We start from the raw sequence: 17,766 nt of genomic DNA on the forward strand, positions 1-17,766 counted from the left end.
TTGTAAGTGTTATTTGTTTTTCTTTTATAAAATAAGATGAAATTTGATATTTTCTTATTTATGAAATAAACCTCATATATACAGACTAAAAAGAACAACGTTTACAAACAGCTCGAAATAACAGTTATAAATTTCTTCATTATACACGGACAAATTTGATTTAAATAATTCATGCTATAAGCAGAGATTTCATTCCTGTATGAAACCATCATGCACTGAGGAGGGTCTTAAATGAAGGAGTGTCTTGTCCCTGATCCCGCTGATTGTTTTGTCAGCTTCCCTCATCCCGCCTATCATTATAATAATACCGCTTTTAAATTTACGTGTCCTGTCCGTCTTCGTACATGATCACTAATTTGAATTGCACGCGAACAATTCTCCAATCCTGCGTCAAGCTTATGCCCCAATAAGACTCATAATGAGTAATACCAAAGATCAAAACAAACCTACATACTCGAACCATAAGAACTAAAATACAAATGTTTCATCCTGTATATTTTTTAGTTGTCAGTGTTTAAGATTAAGTATATATCGTAAGTATAGATTTACATAGACATGAATGATATGGGTGACAAATAGATAAGCATTGTTCCAGATATTATCAGTTGGACACATTGTAAGGTATGACATAATTTCATTAAATTGAAACACTTCTATAATAGAATTATACAAAAACTTCACTGGGTAAAGGATTTCGTTGTGCGAATGTTCCATATTATTAGTGCAACGGCTATAAGTATTCGACACGTTGACTGCGGGAGATAACAAAGATCGAATGGGTTATTCAATGTACAATGTCAATGATTTATTACCGAAACGATGATTAACAAACATTTCTTATCCATAATATGGTATTAACTTTATATTAAGAATTTACAAAAGGAGTAGGTCCGGTAAGGACCGATTTTGGCCTCAAATTTCAGGTTCATCTGACGAAAGATTTTGACCACTTTTTAAACACTTAAGTGTCTATTTTATTTGAATTAATTAGGTTATGTGAAAGATTTAAACAGATTTAGTCATTAAAAACGATCCGATTCAAGCTCAAATATGAAAAATCTACCTAATATGCCGAAAAATGTCACTTTTCAGATGGTTTTTGGTAAAAATGAAAGTGGCCGCATCCGTGTTCATCCTCAACCTTAATATATGTTATGTATTATCATAAAATACAACTTACATTTCAATATAAAGGATGAACACGAATGCGGCCACTTTCGTTTTACACGAAAACCGTCTAAAATTTAACTAAAATGCTAGAATTATGATGATTTCAGTAATTTAGCATGACTTAATGGTGCTAGTACCGGACATATGTGCATTGTATCGTCAAAAACAGCCCATATTTATGTAGCAGAAGCATTCTACTGTCCAATAAATAACTAAAGGTTTACATTTTAACAATTTTGTAAAACTGCTATATTTTGGGGCCAAAAAGGGGTCTTACTGAACCTACTCCTTTATAATTTTCGAAATGCAATGTACTAAGGCTTTTCTTCATACAATTGTACAACATACATAGAAACAAACTCTTAGATAGCAAAATGTTATATTCCTGACTTGGTACAGGACATGTTTAGAAGAAAATGTTTGGTTGAATCTGGTTTAATGGCTAGCCAAACCTTCCGCTTTTATTGCAATTTTAAAAATACCGCTAAAATGACAATTTCTTTTGACTGGAATACAGTACAAATAAATCTAACTCTTTAGTAGATAAGTATACAACCTTTTGACTTTGGTTGTTTAAAGTGGTAATTGTAATTTATATTATATATATTTACAGCATTGATAAACTATTGTTGCCTCTTGACAGGTTCTGCTGATCAATTGATGGGATTGTCGGGATTATTAAGGCTTTGAATTTATTGATCTGTGACAATTTTAATTTGTTTTATACATGTAAAATTTTAATTCTCCTGATTTATCATGAATTTAAAAAAATATAAAACCATTTTTGAATAAAAACTGTATATTAGTAAAAAGTTGAACACAAATTCAATAACTATAGACAATAAGACAACTCGAATGATAAAATTATACAGAACAAAATATCATATTAGTATCAAAACTTTCAAAGTCAATAAATAAAATGTAATGACGTCATTTCATTTAAAGGTAGACTCACGTTGCTATCATTATAAACCATAACTAAATTGATATAAGAAGATGTGGTATGAGAATAATAATTTGTAAAAGTAAACCATCAAAAGGTAAAAATACGGTCTTCAACACGGAGCCTTTGCTCATACCGAACACTATATATGCTTTTAGAAATCGAGTTGTACAAACACTAAATATAGTTATAGGCTTAAAATTGACCAGATACGGTGAATTCTTTTTTTTTAAATATTTTTTATATTAAATCATTCCAGTACGTGTATGAAGATTTTTTTTTTTATAAATAACCAAACGTTTTATATAACATTCAAGTCTGGCGACTGTGCAGGTCAGCTCATACCGATAATTTCGATCCAAGGTACACACTTGTTGTTGGGCCGTGCCGATGCACAGATGTGTTGTCATCCTAGAAAAAATAATTGCCTCCCGGAAATACCGAGCTATCACTGGCCACATATGTTCATCAAGTATTTCTTGGTATTTAATGGCATTAATATTGCCTTCTACAGGACTAACTGTGCCGCCGCCATTCCTGCAAATATACCCCAAGGCATGATTTGAATTTGTGTTTGTGATGTCCGCGTTTAACAGGGCCGGTCTCCACCCTCTTCTCTTCCTTATATATGTAACACTCCCAAACGTGTCCTTCCCCCGAAACGTGTCCGATTCCCCAAAACGTGTCCGATTCCCAAAACGTGTCCGATTTCATAACCCCAAAACGTGTCCGATAATTGTTATTCGCCCAAACGTGTCTAGTGTTTAAAAACGCCATATGTAACACTCCTAAACGTGTCCTCCCCCCCCCCCCAAAACGTGTCCGATCCCCCAAACGTATGTAACACTCCCAGACGTGTCTTGACTATTGATTGCGTGTTGTCCAGTTGCAAGAACGTCAGGCATAGTTAGAGCGAACATACGAGTTGAATTTTTTTTTTTACATTTGCTGTTTAAATCAACCTCAGACTGTTGATTGCGTATTGTCCGGTTGCAAGTATTTGATGCATATTCAGAGAGAACATACAAGTTTCATTGTTTTTACAGTTGTACTGTATAAATTAACTTTAGACTATTGATTGCGTATTGTCCAGTTGCAAGTACTTCAGGTGTATTTAGAGCAAACATACAAGTTGTAATGTTTTAACATTTACTGTTTAAATCAACCTCAGACTTTTAATTGAATATTGTCCAGTTGCAAGTATTTGATGCATATTCAGAGAGAACATACAAGTTTCAATGATTTTACAGTTGTATTGTATAAATTAACTTTAGACAGTTGATTTCGTATTGTTCAGTTGTAAGTATTTCATGCATCATTAGAGAGAACATACAAGTTTTAATGTTTTTGCAGTTCTACTGGATAAATTAACGTTAGACTGTTGATTGCGTATTGTCCAGTTGCCAGTATTTCATGCATATTTAGAAAGAACATACCAGTTTTAATGTTTTTACATTTGTAGAATAAATTAACTTTAGACTATTGATTGTGTATTGTCCAGTTGAAAGTATTTCATGCATATCTAGATATTTAGAAAGAACATAAAAGTTTTAATGCGCAGAGAAAGGGACATTTTAGCCAGGTATCTGTACATTTTAACTAAACATGTTTGCTTACAATTTGAATACAACATAGCCGAAATTACGCGCCCACTTTTACCCAGTTTATACTAGTGGTTTAAAAAAGTACTAACATACTTTATCTATATTTTTTAATGAAATTGTAAATTAGTATACGTTAATGAAATAGCAATAACCAAATAATGGACACGTTTGGGGGATTGGACACGTTTGAGTAGTTGAAAAATTGAGTTTACAAAAATGACACGCTTTGGCGCCCTTTTGCCACTATACAAGTTTTGCAGTTCAGTGACGTCATGTGGACACGTTTGGGGGAATAGGACACGTTTGGGTGAATAGGACACGTTTCTGAGTGTTACATATATAAACATGTTTATAATTTCAATTAATAATTTTGATATCATCAGAAAAAATAACCGTTTCCAGTGGTCGTTAACCGTCTATCTCCTTTTTCTATGCACCATGCATGTTTTTCGTTCGATTGACTTTCCTACAGACAAATGTTTTCTAATGCACACGCCTGGAACATATGTTACATTTAGACACAGGAACACCATTAAACTTCTTTGTTATATCATACAAAAAACCTATAAGAGTGCATTCCAGCAATGGTCTGTCACTTCTTTATTAAAAACAGAACCTGTGTCGAAAAATTTCCGAACATTGTCAAAAACAATGCACTTGGTGATTTTATGTATGCCACCTATGTTCGACGAAAATATCCATTCTATGACATACGTTGGAAGTTCCTAACCTTTTCTACACATCTTGTTATATATCTTGTTCCAACGATACTAGAATAGTATACGACAACAAATGTCACATGACGGTAGCCAATGTAATGCAAAACGCTGAGGATAAGTACAGTTATCGGAAGGGACATAAATGACGTAGGGCAAAGGCAATTTAAAAATGATTCACCTGAAAAAAAGTAAACATGACCGAATTCCCTTTATCTCTGTTATATTTTACAATAGTTAACGCTATTTGCGATTACTTAACCAATAACTTATTTTAAAAGTTCATATTGTGATTTTGCAGATTTTTGATTCACGTGCGAGAATAAATATGTTTGGTAAGTAAAATAATCATCAAGAAGCCCTATTCAAGATTTTTACATAAAACAGTTATTGTTTTTCCCTTCACGGATATGTTGTATATAACATTGTATCAAATAAAACCAAGCTCCCTTTTGACACGATATTTTAGAGCTTGTTTTTTTCTATCATGATTTTATTTTATATAGGGTTGTTATTAATATGACAAATACTATCAAAATAGTTCAAAGTGGTGAACTTAAAATCGTCCCTATGACGACTTTATGGACACAATCACGAGCAGGTTGACCGTTATCGAATAGCTGTTGCAATGGTGACAACGAATATGTTCCTATTGTCCTAACCATAATCCCGTATTACCGAATTAGACTTATGACCGCTTTGTACTCATATAAGGAACACGATGTTGCCTCATGTGGAGCAGGATATGTGTACCTTCCCAGATCACATTGAATACCGTAGTTTTTTGTGTAGATCTTGTTCCCAAATAATAATTTTGTAGATTGAAATTTGATTTCCCTAATTTAAGAAAGAATTCTCTTAAGGTGTTCTCTTTGCTCATTTTAACATCAGTAGGCTTTTAAATTTATAATACATTTACACCGACTGTACACGAGGAGTATAAAGGCACCAGTAGTATACCGCTGTTCAAAAGTCATCAATCGATTAATGGAAAACACACCTGGTTGTTACAAACTAAACACGAGGGAAACATATCAACTATTAGACTAACCAACGAAACAACAGAACACTGAAGTGCAACAAAAACCCAAACGACAATGCAACATACATAGAAACGAACTATTGATAACAACTGCCATATGCCTGACTTGGTACAGGAAATTTTAAGAAAAAATGGTGGGTTTAACATAATATTGACAAATACGATGAGCATAGGGAATGATATGCTAGGAAAATTCGGATCCTGTGTATTACAAGGCGGACATGAAAGACACATTGAAAACAGACATTTTAATTTGAGCATGCAGAACGTAAAAGAAAACCTCATCATTTTTAAACGTGAACAGATATTTATATAAACTTACCTTTAGAAAGCTTTTCAGTTTTGAATTTCCAATTGAGGAACACAAGTGGCGTTGTAATTTATATTTTGACGTGACACACGTGTAGCCTTTAATGCACATAGAGCCGTACTTTGATATCAATGAGAAAGACCAGTGTCATATAAGATGTATTGTTGAAATTGAAAATAAATCAATTCTTATTTAAAATTATCAACCTTGTATCTTACACAAGAAATAAAGTTGAAATTTAATTAAATTAGGTTTTTTTTCTCGGTAAAAGGTGACTTTTCAAAAGTTGCCGATATGTTAAAACGTTCTATTAAAACCAAATAATAGAGTTCGTAAGTGTATTGTAGAGTTTCTTTATTTTGAATGTTTTAATAAACCTTTTCGCTATTTGTCCTCAATAATTGGATATCACCAAATTATGATGTCTAAAGAATAAAGTTCAAATTTTGCAAAATCTCGGATTGGGTGAATTAAATCCATTAATAGTAATACATTAAATTGAGAATGGGGAATGTCTCAAAAGGACAACAACCCGAGTAAACAGCAGAAACAACAGACGTTATTTTATCATGATTTGTTTGCAATCCTCACACGATGTCGCCTGATGAAATACTAGACTTTGTCATAGAGTACCACAAAAATACCTCGTAAATAGTTGTCAAAGGTACCAGGATTAGACGCGCGTTTCGTCTACATAAGACTCATCAGTTACGCATTAAAACAGCATTAAGACGATTTTTAGCACGTGAACATTTAATTAGCAACAGAGGCTACCGTACAAAAAAGAACAAAACAGCTTAACTCAGATGGTTAAGAGAACAAAATGACATCTCACATAAAAGCAAAAGATCAAAACCCGATATAAGAGTATCAGATATTCTAGAAAGTAGTTCAAATCCAATTTTATTTATAATGAATTATATTTTCCCATACTTGAGTAACAAACAGTTCACATCCAATGAATTTAGTGTAAAAATTAAAAAAAAAGACGATGTGGTGTGATGGTCAATAAGACGATTCGGTACAACTTTACAACAACATAGAAGTTAACAAAAACAGGTCAACACACTGCATTCAGCAATGAGTAAAAGCCATGCCGCATATATAGCAACTGTTAAAGGCCCCGATATTTCAAGTGTAAATCAAATCATTCGAGAAAACTAACGGCCTGATTGTAAAATAGATTACAATAATCGTTCATTTTTGTACAAATAACCGCATTCGTATGCAACTTCTCTTAGTCTCTATTGGAATTTTATGCGAATTATTATTGAGAGTACATGTTCCATTAATCAGGTAATGAAAAGCTCATGATGAAGCTCAAAATGAAACGAATTGGCAGTAGGAACCATTCCCCAATTAAGCAACAACATTGGGAACGTCAGATATTGATTGAAAGATTTTGGCGTTTCTTATATGTTCCTCGTTGTTACCCAGAATGATAAAACATAACAAACATTGGTAGATGTACATTTTACCGTGTACAAATAGGAAAAATATGCTATCAAAATACTGTAAAAATGATGGAGCATTTGATTTCAGTGTTAAGCTTGATTATCGGTGTCACTCTTCTAAATCAATGCAGCGGTAAGTTAACCTTATACAATTACTGACTTTTGATGAGATTGATACAATGATTTGCCAACCCCAGAGATATGATATTCACCGACCCAGTGGGGATTTAACATTAAGTTTAGCTATATATTGAGTTCCTGTACTGGTGGATTATACGCAGTGGTGATTTAACATTAAGTTTAGCTATAGATTGAGTACCTTTAAGGGTGGATTATACGCAGTGGTGATTTAACATTAAGTTTAGCTTTAGATTGAGTACCTGTAAGGGTGGATTATGCTTACTAAAATTTTGTTCATAAGATTTAACTTGTAATTATCACTACAGTTTAGTTCTCGTTTACTTCACTCATTGTGGGGGATTTTAGTCAACGTATTTACGTAAATGCTCAACATTAAAAATGTCAGCCCGTCGCAGCTAGACAATTATGTGCAATAATTGCTGGAACGTTCTGTACAAAACCAAAAATGAAAATGCATTTGCAAGTTCGATAGGTTGGCCATGGATTGAGAACAAATTCACACTATTCTGACTGAAATAGTTACAATGAAATAATATAACTCAGTACAAATAACAGATCAAGTAACAAACAAGAGTAAAACTGTAGATCACAAAAAAATAAACGTAAATAGTATTGCGTACACACAAAACGGAAATATTCTTGAAAACTAATGAATAGATTAGCTCAGTAGTAAACGTTTTGTACACCAAGCACGTGTTTCGTCTACCAAAGACTTAGGAGTGACACTTAAATAAAAGGAGTTGAAAGCCAATTGAGAACGATACTGAAAAGCATGGAGGACTTACATTTTTTATTGCTATGAAAAATGTTTTGTTAACTTTAAATCTATAGTTATGAACATATCATTGATAATTTGTGTAAACATAGAAGTGATGACGACATGTAAACATAGAAGTGCTGACGACATTTAAGCATCAGAATGTCAAATTTTAGGATTTCGTTCAGTACGAAAAAAAAAAACCACACAAGCAATGTTCTTTCTGTTTAATTATATAACTAGTGAGTAATGTAGGGAATCATTTAATGACTGGCCTGCAGAAATTATGATCAACATTTAAAAAAGAAGAGAAATATATTTTTTTAGGTTTAACATGTCTATCCTGTAATCAAGCATCAAAAATAACAGATTGCCTTACTCAAAAAGCAGTATGCACTGATGGATCTGAGGTACTGTGTTCACTAATATCGTTATATCCGTCTTCCCATCGAACATGAATTTCTCCCTCTGGTCTTTTCAGATTATTTCCGAGTAGTACGTTACGTTCTAAGGGTGGTATATATCCATAATGCAATAAACAGTAGCCGATTGTTAACTCTTTTATTTGATTTAATAACGTCTACATAACAGTATCTTGTCACAGACCAGTTATATAAAGCAAATATTGACAAATAGGGATAACTCTATCATGATCTCTATCATGTAAAAAACTGTCACATCTTTGAATTACGAGATTTAAGCTGTGGCTTTATGTTGATAAAAAAAGAAATCAGAAATTTCTAATTTCAGTGATAGCTCTTTAAATATATATCGCGGAGTTTTGTTTTGTCGTAAAACGTATTTATGTTTACGGATTTTGCGCTAGATATGTTTCGCTTAAATAAATAAACTTGAATACAAAAGCAGCTTACGTGCATGATAACTGCTTTTTAATGAATATCACCGTATTTTACCACTGCGTGATAACTTTTTTTTTAATTCTGAAGCAAAATTTGAAACTGTTAAAACAACACCAGAGATCCAGACGGAAAATCAAAAGAGGAGATAATGCCCAGAACCGAATACAACAGCTTTATCGTGAAACAAACTACTTAATCAGATATTAATCCTGAATGAACAGACGACCTTACTGATAATTGATTAATCTTTCTGTATTATGTTTCATAAAACCGTCAAATAAGTAAAATTTTAATCAATGAAAATCTTAATCTATTAAGTCAGTTATTAATACTTTGATATTTTGAAAATCCTCAAAATTATTTGCAATGCTAAATACAATGATATAGGCACTTGAAAAAAAATTATTTCTCTGAAAATCACAAAAAGTGAAGCTGTATCGACATCCAACAATGAAAGAGAATAGCATACCTATTGAGTCGAATTATTGTAAACAATTGTTTTCTTACTTATAACAAGGGGCCTCTGTGGCCGAATGGTCTAAGTAGTTACCACTGTAATCACTAGCCAGTCAACACATAGGATGTGGGTTCGTCTCCAATATTTATTGATAAGAATTGTCAATTTTCCTATCGAAGGTGGGTGGTTTTCACAGGGCACTCTGGCTTCCTCCACCAATAAAAACTAGCCACCACGAAAAAGCCCAAAATGCGGTGCATAAAAGTGGTGTTAAAACACCAAAAATCAATCAAAATCCTACTTAAAACTCCAATTATATCGTGTGATGTTTGTGTTTTGTAATTATTAGATGTCTTACGTGTATCATGTGTAGATCCCAGAGTAAGTTAAAGATACAATCATTTCAAATATAAGATAAGTATATCTCACTACGACGAGCACATGGCGCATTTGAAATTGATGCCCAATAGTGAGTATCATACAAATACAATTTAAACAGCTATGGATTGTTGACTGCTGTACCCCTATTTTTGACATTTTTACCTATTGATTCGTTTTGTTTTGTTCACGCCTCGTTGTCAATATTATTGAATTTGATGCGACTGTAATACAGTCAGAGGTTAAGCTAGCTATAAAATAAGGTTCAATCCACTATTTTCTAATAAGAAAATGCATGTACAAAGTCAGGAATATGACAGTTGTTATCCATTCGTTTGATGAGTTTGAGCTTTAGATTTTGCCATTTGATTAGGGTCTTTCCGTTTTGATTTTTCCTCGGAGTTCAGTATTTGGGTTTGTAGACGACTTCACATAATGTAATATTCAAATTTAAAGATATATAAAGATTCAATTGTAAAGCAGTTAGTCTGAATAAATGAGGTATTGTTCAACAACGTTTTTTTTTTGTATCTTAGGAATGTTTTTTAGAAAAAGTCATCCTTGATGATTTATCTGGTGTGTTTTCAGCAGGTTGCAGATCGAAACAGGTAATTATTTTTTAATTTGATAGCAAAATGATGAAAACAGATGTTGGATGTTTGTAATGGATCCAATATCCTACAAGATTGACCAAAAATTGTCTATCTAGAAAATTTGAATATACAATAAGATTCTGATGTTTAGAAGTTGTGTTTGTTGATGTGGTTCAGAAGTGTTTATCGTTTCCCTTTTTTATACGCCAGTAAAATTTTTGACGGGACGTATTATGGTATACAAATGTCCGGCGTTCGTCTGTCCGTCTGTCCGTCTGTCCGTCTGTCGTACTGTCCGTCAGTCTGTCCGGCGTAAAACATGTCGCACCGTAACTTGAGAACGACTTGTCCAAATTTTAAAACTTTATATAGTTGTTTCTTATAATGGTCAAACGATCTGTATACTTTTTGGTGAAAATAAGATTAAAACTTTTTGAGTTACGGGACTTTTTATTTAAAACAGGGGTGTGGTTATTTTTCACAAGTCGCGCTGTATCTCAGAAACGATTTATCATAATTGCTTAAAACACTTCTTAGTTATATTAATCTAAAGATCTGTATACTTTTTGGTTTTGATTCAAAAATCATATTTTAGGAATATTGAGTTTTTTGTAAAAAAAAGAAAACGGGGGGTGGGGGGGGGGGATTCCACATGTCACACTGTATATGAGAAACGATTTATGATTATTTCTTAAAACTTCACACACTTCTTAGATATATTTATCTTAAGATCTGTATACTTTTTTGTGATGATTCAAAATTTAATTTTAGAAATATTGAGTTTTTTGTTAAAGAAGGTGGTTTTTCACATGTCACGCTGTATCTTAGAAACTATTTATGATTATTGCACACAAGACGACGGGCGTATCATGCGCTCATGGCGCAGCTGTTTATTTAAAATAATAGATTGTTGGTTTTTCCAGTTGGAATGTTTTTACACTAGTCATTTTTCCGGCCCTTTATAGCTTGCTCTTCGATGTGAGCCAAGGCTCCGTGTTGAAGATCTACTTTGGCATATAATGGTTGACTTTTAGAAATTGAATGGAGAATTGTCTCATTGGCACTTATACCACATCTTATTATATCAATATACGTTTTAATGTATTCTTAAACAAAAATACGAAAACAAAATATGCAAAAATAATTTGACTAATAAAGAAAATAATATCGGATTAGTCTTAAATTGTTACTCTTAAAAACAAAACGATAAATTATTACAAAAAGATAAAGATGCTGCAATATATCTGTTTTTTTCTCTCTGTACATGATTTCAGGAATCAAATATTGGCACTTCTTATTATTGAATACTAAATGTTAAACATCTCTTATATACCTATATGGAGTTATTTTCTTTCAGAACAACAGGTAATTCTTTTTCAGAATCAACCTGGACGATACCATGTTTCAATGATATATGCTCCAAGGCATTAAATAATGACCTGTGTGAGGTCATTATTGTCCTTGATAAACATGCAATCTATGATTTACTTCAAAACTTTATTCGTCTAATAGTTTTTTGTTGCCGATTTGGAAATTTATTTTTTAAAGTTCAATCGATGATAGGTGTAAAAGAAACCGTCATTGTAGTCCCGCATTTTAATTTTAGAAACAAATAACATGGAGTTTTGTTAATTTATCGCTACAATAAAGATACATTATCATATATGTCAGATGAATTTTAATGTAGACTTGCATGTTTAGAACGATACACACTGAATAGGAAATCATACTGTGACCTACATGTATTTATATTCGTCTTCGTGTCAGTTCTTAACTTTTTAAAATTTATGTATACCTTTTACTCTATCAAATGATCAACTAATAAGATAATCTTTTATTCTATTGAATAACATTAACGTAACTCACGAAAGGGTCGGGTGCGCGGAGGGTATATAATTATATCCTGATTATCTTTTAATAAAATGTGTTGCTATTCAAAAGACAATCTTTCTGAATTTTTCATTCGATTCAAGTAAAATTGTTAAAAAAAATAACAAATTTTCCGCGATAGAAATAACATAACAAATAGAAAAAAAACATACCCCTCCCCCTTTCCATAAGCTGAGTGGTACAATAAATTACTTACAATGTGTCTTGTATTTGTCATACACCGTTATCGGATGGAAACAGTACACTTGTGTCTTACTTCATGCAGTTACAGTAATATTTTTATTGTGTATGGATAATAATTTTTAAAAGGTTTATATCTAAATTATTTAGTTTTATTTCACATTCTAAATGAGCCGCAGGGCGTATTAAAACCTGAACGCATTAGAAAGGAATATCCCACTTTAGTGTTGTCGGTAAAATAGGATACTAAATTTTACAAATCTTTATAAAATTAATATTTTTTGACGGTATATAAATCAGATAATGCATATTTTAAGGTTTTTCTTGTCGTAGAACACACCTCGGGGTGTCAGAATTGTTCAAAGAAAGACCTCTCTCCTCGGTGTGTTCTACGACAAGAAAAACCTTAAAATATGCATTATCTATAACATAACTATTGTTGAATAATTCATCCTAAGGTATGGAGTTTCAAACAAAATTTTATGCTTATGATATACATAATATACATAATATAAGTGATGTTTGCGCCTTTATATAGGTGACAACAAAATATCGTACATGTATGATTGAACGAATGGTCAACACAACATTATCTGACTGTGAAACTTATGCAACTTCTTATTTGCATTACATCAATCCATCCTAGGTACAATAATTATAACCAAAGGTACCAGGATTATAATTTAATACGCCAGACGCGCGTTTCGTCTACATAAGACTCATCAGTGACGCTTAGGTCAAAACAGGTAAAAAGCTAAACGATTACAAAGTTAAAGAGCCATGAATTATAATGCTGTGTCATATTTTTAACAAAAATATATTATAAAATTGAGAAAGGAAATGGGGAATGTGTCAAAGCGACAACAACCCGACCATAGAGCAGACAACAGCCGAAGGCCACCAATGGGTCTTCAATGTAGTAAGAAACTCCCGCACCCGTAGATGTCCTTCAGCTAGCCCCTTAAAAAATATGTATACTAGTACAGTGGTAATGGACGTCATACTAAACTCCGAATTACACACAAGAAACTAAAATAAAAAATCATACAACTTTTTTTTTCTTCAGAGGTTTCCGCGATAATACAGGTTATAATTCTCACATTTTGTCTGTTTTGATGTAACCTTGTAATGTAATGTAATCTTGACCATGTTAAGGTACCAAAAACATTTTTTACACAATTTTGGGGTAAAAAAGTAGATTATTTAAAATGTAACCAACTCCTTGTAAGATTGAAAGAAGAATTATTACAAAAAGTAATATCTTCAAACAAAAAGTTAATATGCTTGTATTCGTGCAATCTAAGCTTCTAAGTACTCCTTACTTGAAAGGGTTGACAAGGAAATTGATCTTGGAATAAATAAACACATGATTCTCTTCTTTATGAAGAAGCGGGTGTCAAGCTAACACAGCTATTTTTCTACAGTTTCATATATATTAAATAAATGACAGTTTTGACTGTAAAATGACATGAGCGATGAATTTTAAAAGGATTGAAAACGTTATCACTGTCGATTCATTATTATTCGTTGGATATACATGTTCTATGATTTCATGGATACCAGCCACGACTGCAATTGTTCAACAAATATTAAACTCTCTATAAGGTTGAATGCAGACTTGGGCGAAACCATGAAATTAAATGTCAACGAAAATAACAGTTTTCATCAATCCACAAAAAAAGGTACCCGCAAAAATAAATAAATCTACAGCTTATATATTAACTGGATCACACCCGCGAAATCGCGGGCATACACAGTGGTAAACTGTTGTAGGATGAATTTTTGTAAAAGATAGTATGTCTGGAGAATTTCATAAAAGGTATCAAAAGCCCTCTCACTTTTATTTCAAAGTCCGTTATCTGTTTCCCATCTGTTAAATTCAATTATTTTCTTGTTTCTGGCCTAAGACCACAATTATTCTTCCACTTTGCTTCAATGCATTTTTTTGGGGTAAAATTCAAATAAAATTTAAGATTTGCACCGCTTCAAACATGAAATAAATGTAACTGCTGATAGACCATTATTATTCTAATAAAATATGCTTCAAGGACAATCCATCAGTGTTTTTTTTTCTTTTGAGAGCCCTATTAACATGCCAATGGTAGAGTTTGAATCTTATATAAATGCCGAAGGCTAATTCGAGAGGTCACAGTTCGGACGGGTCCTGATCCCGAAATTCAGAGGTGCCAAATTTAAAGAAATTCATATTCCGACATCCCGAAATTCGAAAAAAATATTCCCGGATCCCGTAAGGATCAATCCCAAAATCCCGAGCTTTAAAACACCCGATCCCAAGGTCCAGAAAAATTCCTGCCTCCCTCAAATCTCTACCCTATTTTCATTTTGGCCAAATCACTACTTTTACTTTCAACAATAAGTACTAATGCTCCATTTATGGGCATTATGATTTCTAGTCTGTGCGTCCGTCCGTCTGTCCGGCTTCAGGTTTAACTTTTTGGTCGAGGTAGTTTTTGATGAAGTTGAAGTCCAATCAAGCTTAGTAAATATGTTCCCTATGATATAATCTTCTTAATCTTAATGCCAAAGTAGAGATTTTACCCCATTTCACGGTCCACTGTATATAAAAAATGATAGTGCCGATGTGGCATCCGTGTGCTATGGACACATTCTTTTGTCCACATGTTTTATTTATTTCAATATAAATATATTCAACTGGTATGAACCCTTAAATATTTATTTCAAAGAAAACAGTAGACAGAATACAGAAAGTCACAATAAATTATAGTAGTATAATCGTAGTTTATGTGTAGATACACGCGAAATATAATTGTCCTCTTTAAGGAGGTATAATAGTTGTGTTTCTTGCGATCTAAAAACCATGATATGGAGAACGATCTGATTGGCTTAAGTTATGTATTTTTCATTTGTGTTATCCATCATACGATTGGTTGAACTTGTGCATGTTTAAAACCGGAAGTCCCATCTATGACTAAAAGTCAGTCTGATGACGGAAACAATATCAAGACACCAATCCGGACACTCTTTTTGTCATTTTTCTTTCAAAATAACTCAATCTGAATAATCATAAGAATGGATGACAAATGCGACTATGCATGTTAACTATAGGACACAGAGGCATGATGAATAATTTATTGTGGAAGGAAGAGAAGCGACACACAAAATGAGGTCTTCTCGTTTAATAGTATAAATTACACAGAGTAACATTCAAACAGTTTTCGTAACATTACACATTTTCAGTCCATTCTTATTTATTGATTGTTTTGTTTCAACTAATATCATTGGCCCAGTAACACCCCTTTTTGGTCAATAAATTTTGCAGTTTTACAAAATTGTTAAAATGTAAACTATCAGCTATTTATTGGAAAGAATAACACTTCTGTTACATAAATAGACAGTTTTTTTACAATATAATACACATGTATCGGGTACTAGCATCATAAAGTCATGCTAAAATACTGAAATCTTCGAAAGTTTAGCATTTTTGTTAATTTTTAGACGTTTTTTAGTCTAAAATGGAAATGGCCGCATTTGTGTTCATTCTTATTACTTAAATGTAAGTTGTATTTGATGATAATACATAACATATATGAAGGTTGAGAATGAACACGGATGAACACTTCCATTTATGACAAAAACCATCTGGAATCGACATATTATGGCTTATTTGATAGATTTTTCATATGTTGGCTTAAATTTGAGCGTCTGTAATGACAAATCTTTCACATAACCTAATTGAATCAACTAAACTAAAATTTAAAAGTGTCCAAAATCTTTCCTCAGATGAACCTGAATGTTGAAGCAAAAATCGGCCCTTACCGGACCTACTCCTTTGTTTTTCAAAAAGGCAATTATCAAACAAATGTCTTATCCAACACGCAAATCGTCATTCTTGTAATCCCTTCATTTTTATTAAATTTCATTAAACTAATGATATACAGTTATTTGTCCAAATGCCTTACAAATGTAAAACATCATCGATACCACTCTAATTTGTTTGGCAGGTGTGTGATATAATAGCAAGCTCTGTTGGGCGAAAAAGACAGCAGGAATCTCAAAGGACAAAGAAAAACCTCATCCAATGTTCTCAGTGCTGCTTAACTAATACAACAAATGGCATTCCATGTAATGGTTTCTTGTGTAATCAGAGTAGGTATTTGATTTCTGTGTTTCACTGTTTATAATTATGAAAATAGACAAAGGCTACCAAATAGACATGCAAACTGAAAACGCCAAACCAAACTTCAAAACACAAACAACATCATACATAATACAACAGAGGAAACTAAAGTCTAAGCAACACGAACCCCACCAAAAACCGGGAATAATCGCAGGGCTCCCGGAAGGCAACATACCCTTTTCATTATGTGGTACCCGTCGTCGTGTTGTTTAAGTCATTACAATTTTTATGATAGGCCTAATTCAATAAGTTGTTATAATGCATTTCAAATTGTATGAACTTAACAATCTTTTTTGTTTTGATTTTTTTTGCGGTGTATAGGAAAATGTGGAATACCACTAAATGCTAAGAGTTTATTAGATCAAAGAAGAGGGACGACAGATACCAGAGGGGCATTCAAACAACATTAGAGCTTTAAATTCGAAATAAGTAGGGTGCAGTTTGTTTTTTCATTAGCATTTATATTGACTTCTAAGAAACTTATACAAAAAGAGAGGGGCACACACTTGTCTAAGTCTTTCTTGTATTTTTACTTAGTACTATTTACAATTGTTTTAATTGCTTTGTATCTAGATCCAGTAATAGTTGATACTTGTTTATCGTGTGACAGCGTTTCTTCCCCGAAGTTATGTCTTGTAAGCCAACAGTGTACACCAAACGAGGTAGGTAACATTGCAAACCTATTTTTCGTTATGTTGTGACAAGATGCAAGTAAATTGGAAAAAAATAAAAAGTAAAAATGACGTATTTTCCCCCCAGGAAAATAAATTTGACGAGAGGAAACTCTTGTTTCTATGGATGACAAATCCTAGGGCTAGATAATAATTAAATAATATCGACCTCAAAACATTTAAAGTTCTGCATACGCTACCTATGTATATTAGTTAGTTGTGGTATATATTTTCACAATAATTGTTCCATGTATATATTATGTCTGTATGTTCACCCATGTATGTCAATAGACCTACACTATTACCAATTGTCATTTTAGGTTCACCTGGCTATAAAACCACGTCAATTACATCATTTTCTTTGAGAAATGCATGTACCAAAGTCAGACATAAGCCAATTATTTTTTATTCGTGTTGTCGATGCATGACGTTTGATTTTGT

The 17,766-nt window shown here is 32.7% G+C and overlaps 1 protein-coding gene across 2 annotated transcripts in view; it reads left to right on the forward strand.

Moving 5' to 3' along the window:
• Positions 1–572: 572 nt before the first annotated feature.
• The window catches only part of LOC143044317 (uncharacterized), a 59,279-nt gene continuing 42,085 nt past the window's right edge, over positions 573–17,766 (forward strand). Inside the window, exons 1-7 of one of the 2 annotated variants that reach the window (XM_076216265.1) lie at positions 573–621; positions 4,735–4,768; positions 7,328–7,372; positions 8,465–8,547; positions 10,369–10,440; positions 16,479–16,623; positions 17,228–17,316. In XM_076216265.1, the coding sequence (XP_076072380.1) occupies positions 4,762–4,768; positions 7,328–7,372; positions 8,465–8,547; positions 10,369–10,440; positions 16,479–16,623; positions 17,228–17,316 (441 nt within the window). In that variant the 5' untranslated portion in view covers positions 573–621; positions 4,735–4,761. The remainder of the gene's footprint in view (positions 622–4,734; positions 4,769–7,327; positions 7,373–8,464; positions 8,548–10,368; positions 10,441–16,478; positions 16,624–17,227; positions 17,317–17,766) is intronic. The other variant, XM_076216264.1, reaches the window with a different exon arrangement.

Source organism: Mytilus galloprovincialis, chromosome 9 (genome assembly GCF_965363235.1).
Source record: "Mytilus galloprovincialis chromosome 9, xbMytGall1.hap1.1, whole genome shotgun sequence".
In the NCBI taxonomy this organism is placed as follows: Eukaryota; Metazoa; Mollusca; class Bivalvia; order Mytilida; family Mytilidae; genus Mytilus; species Mytilus galloprovincialis.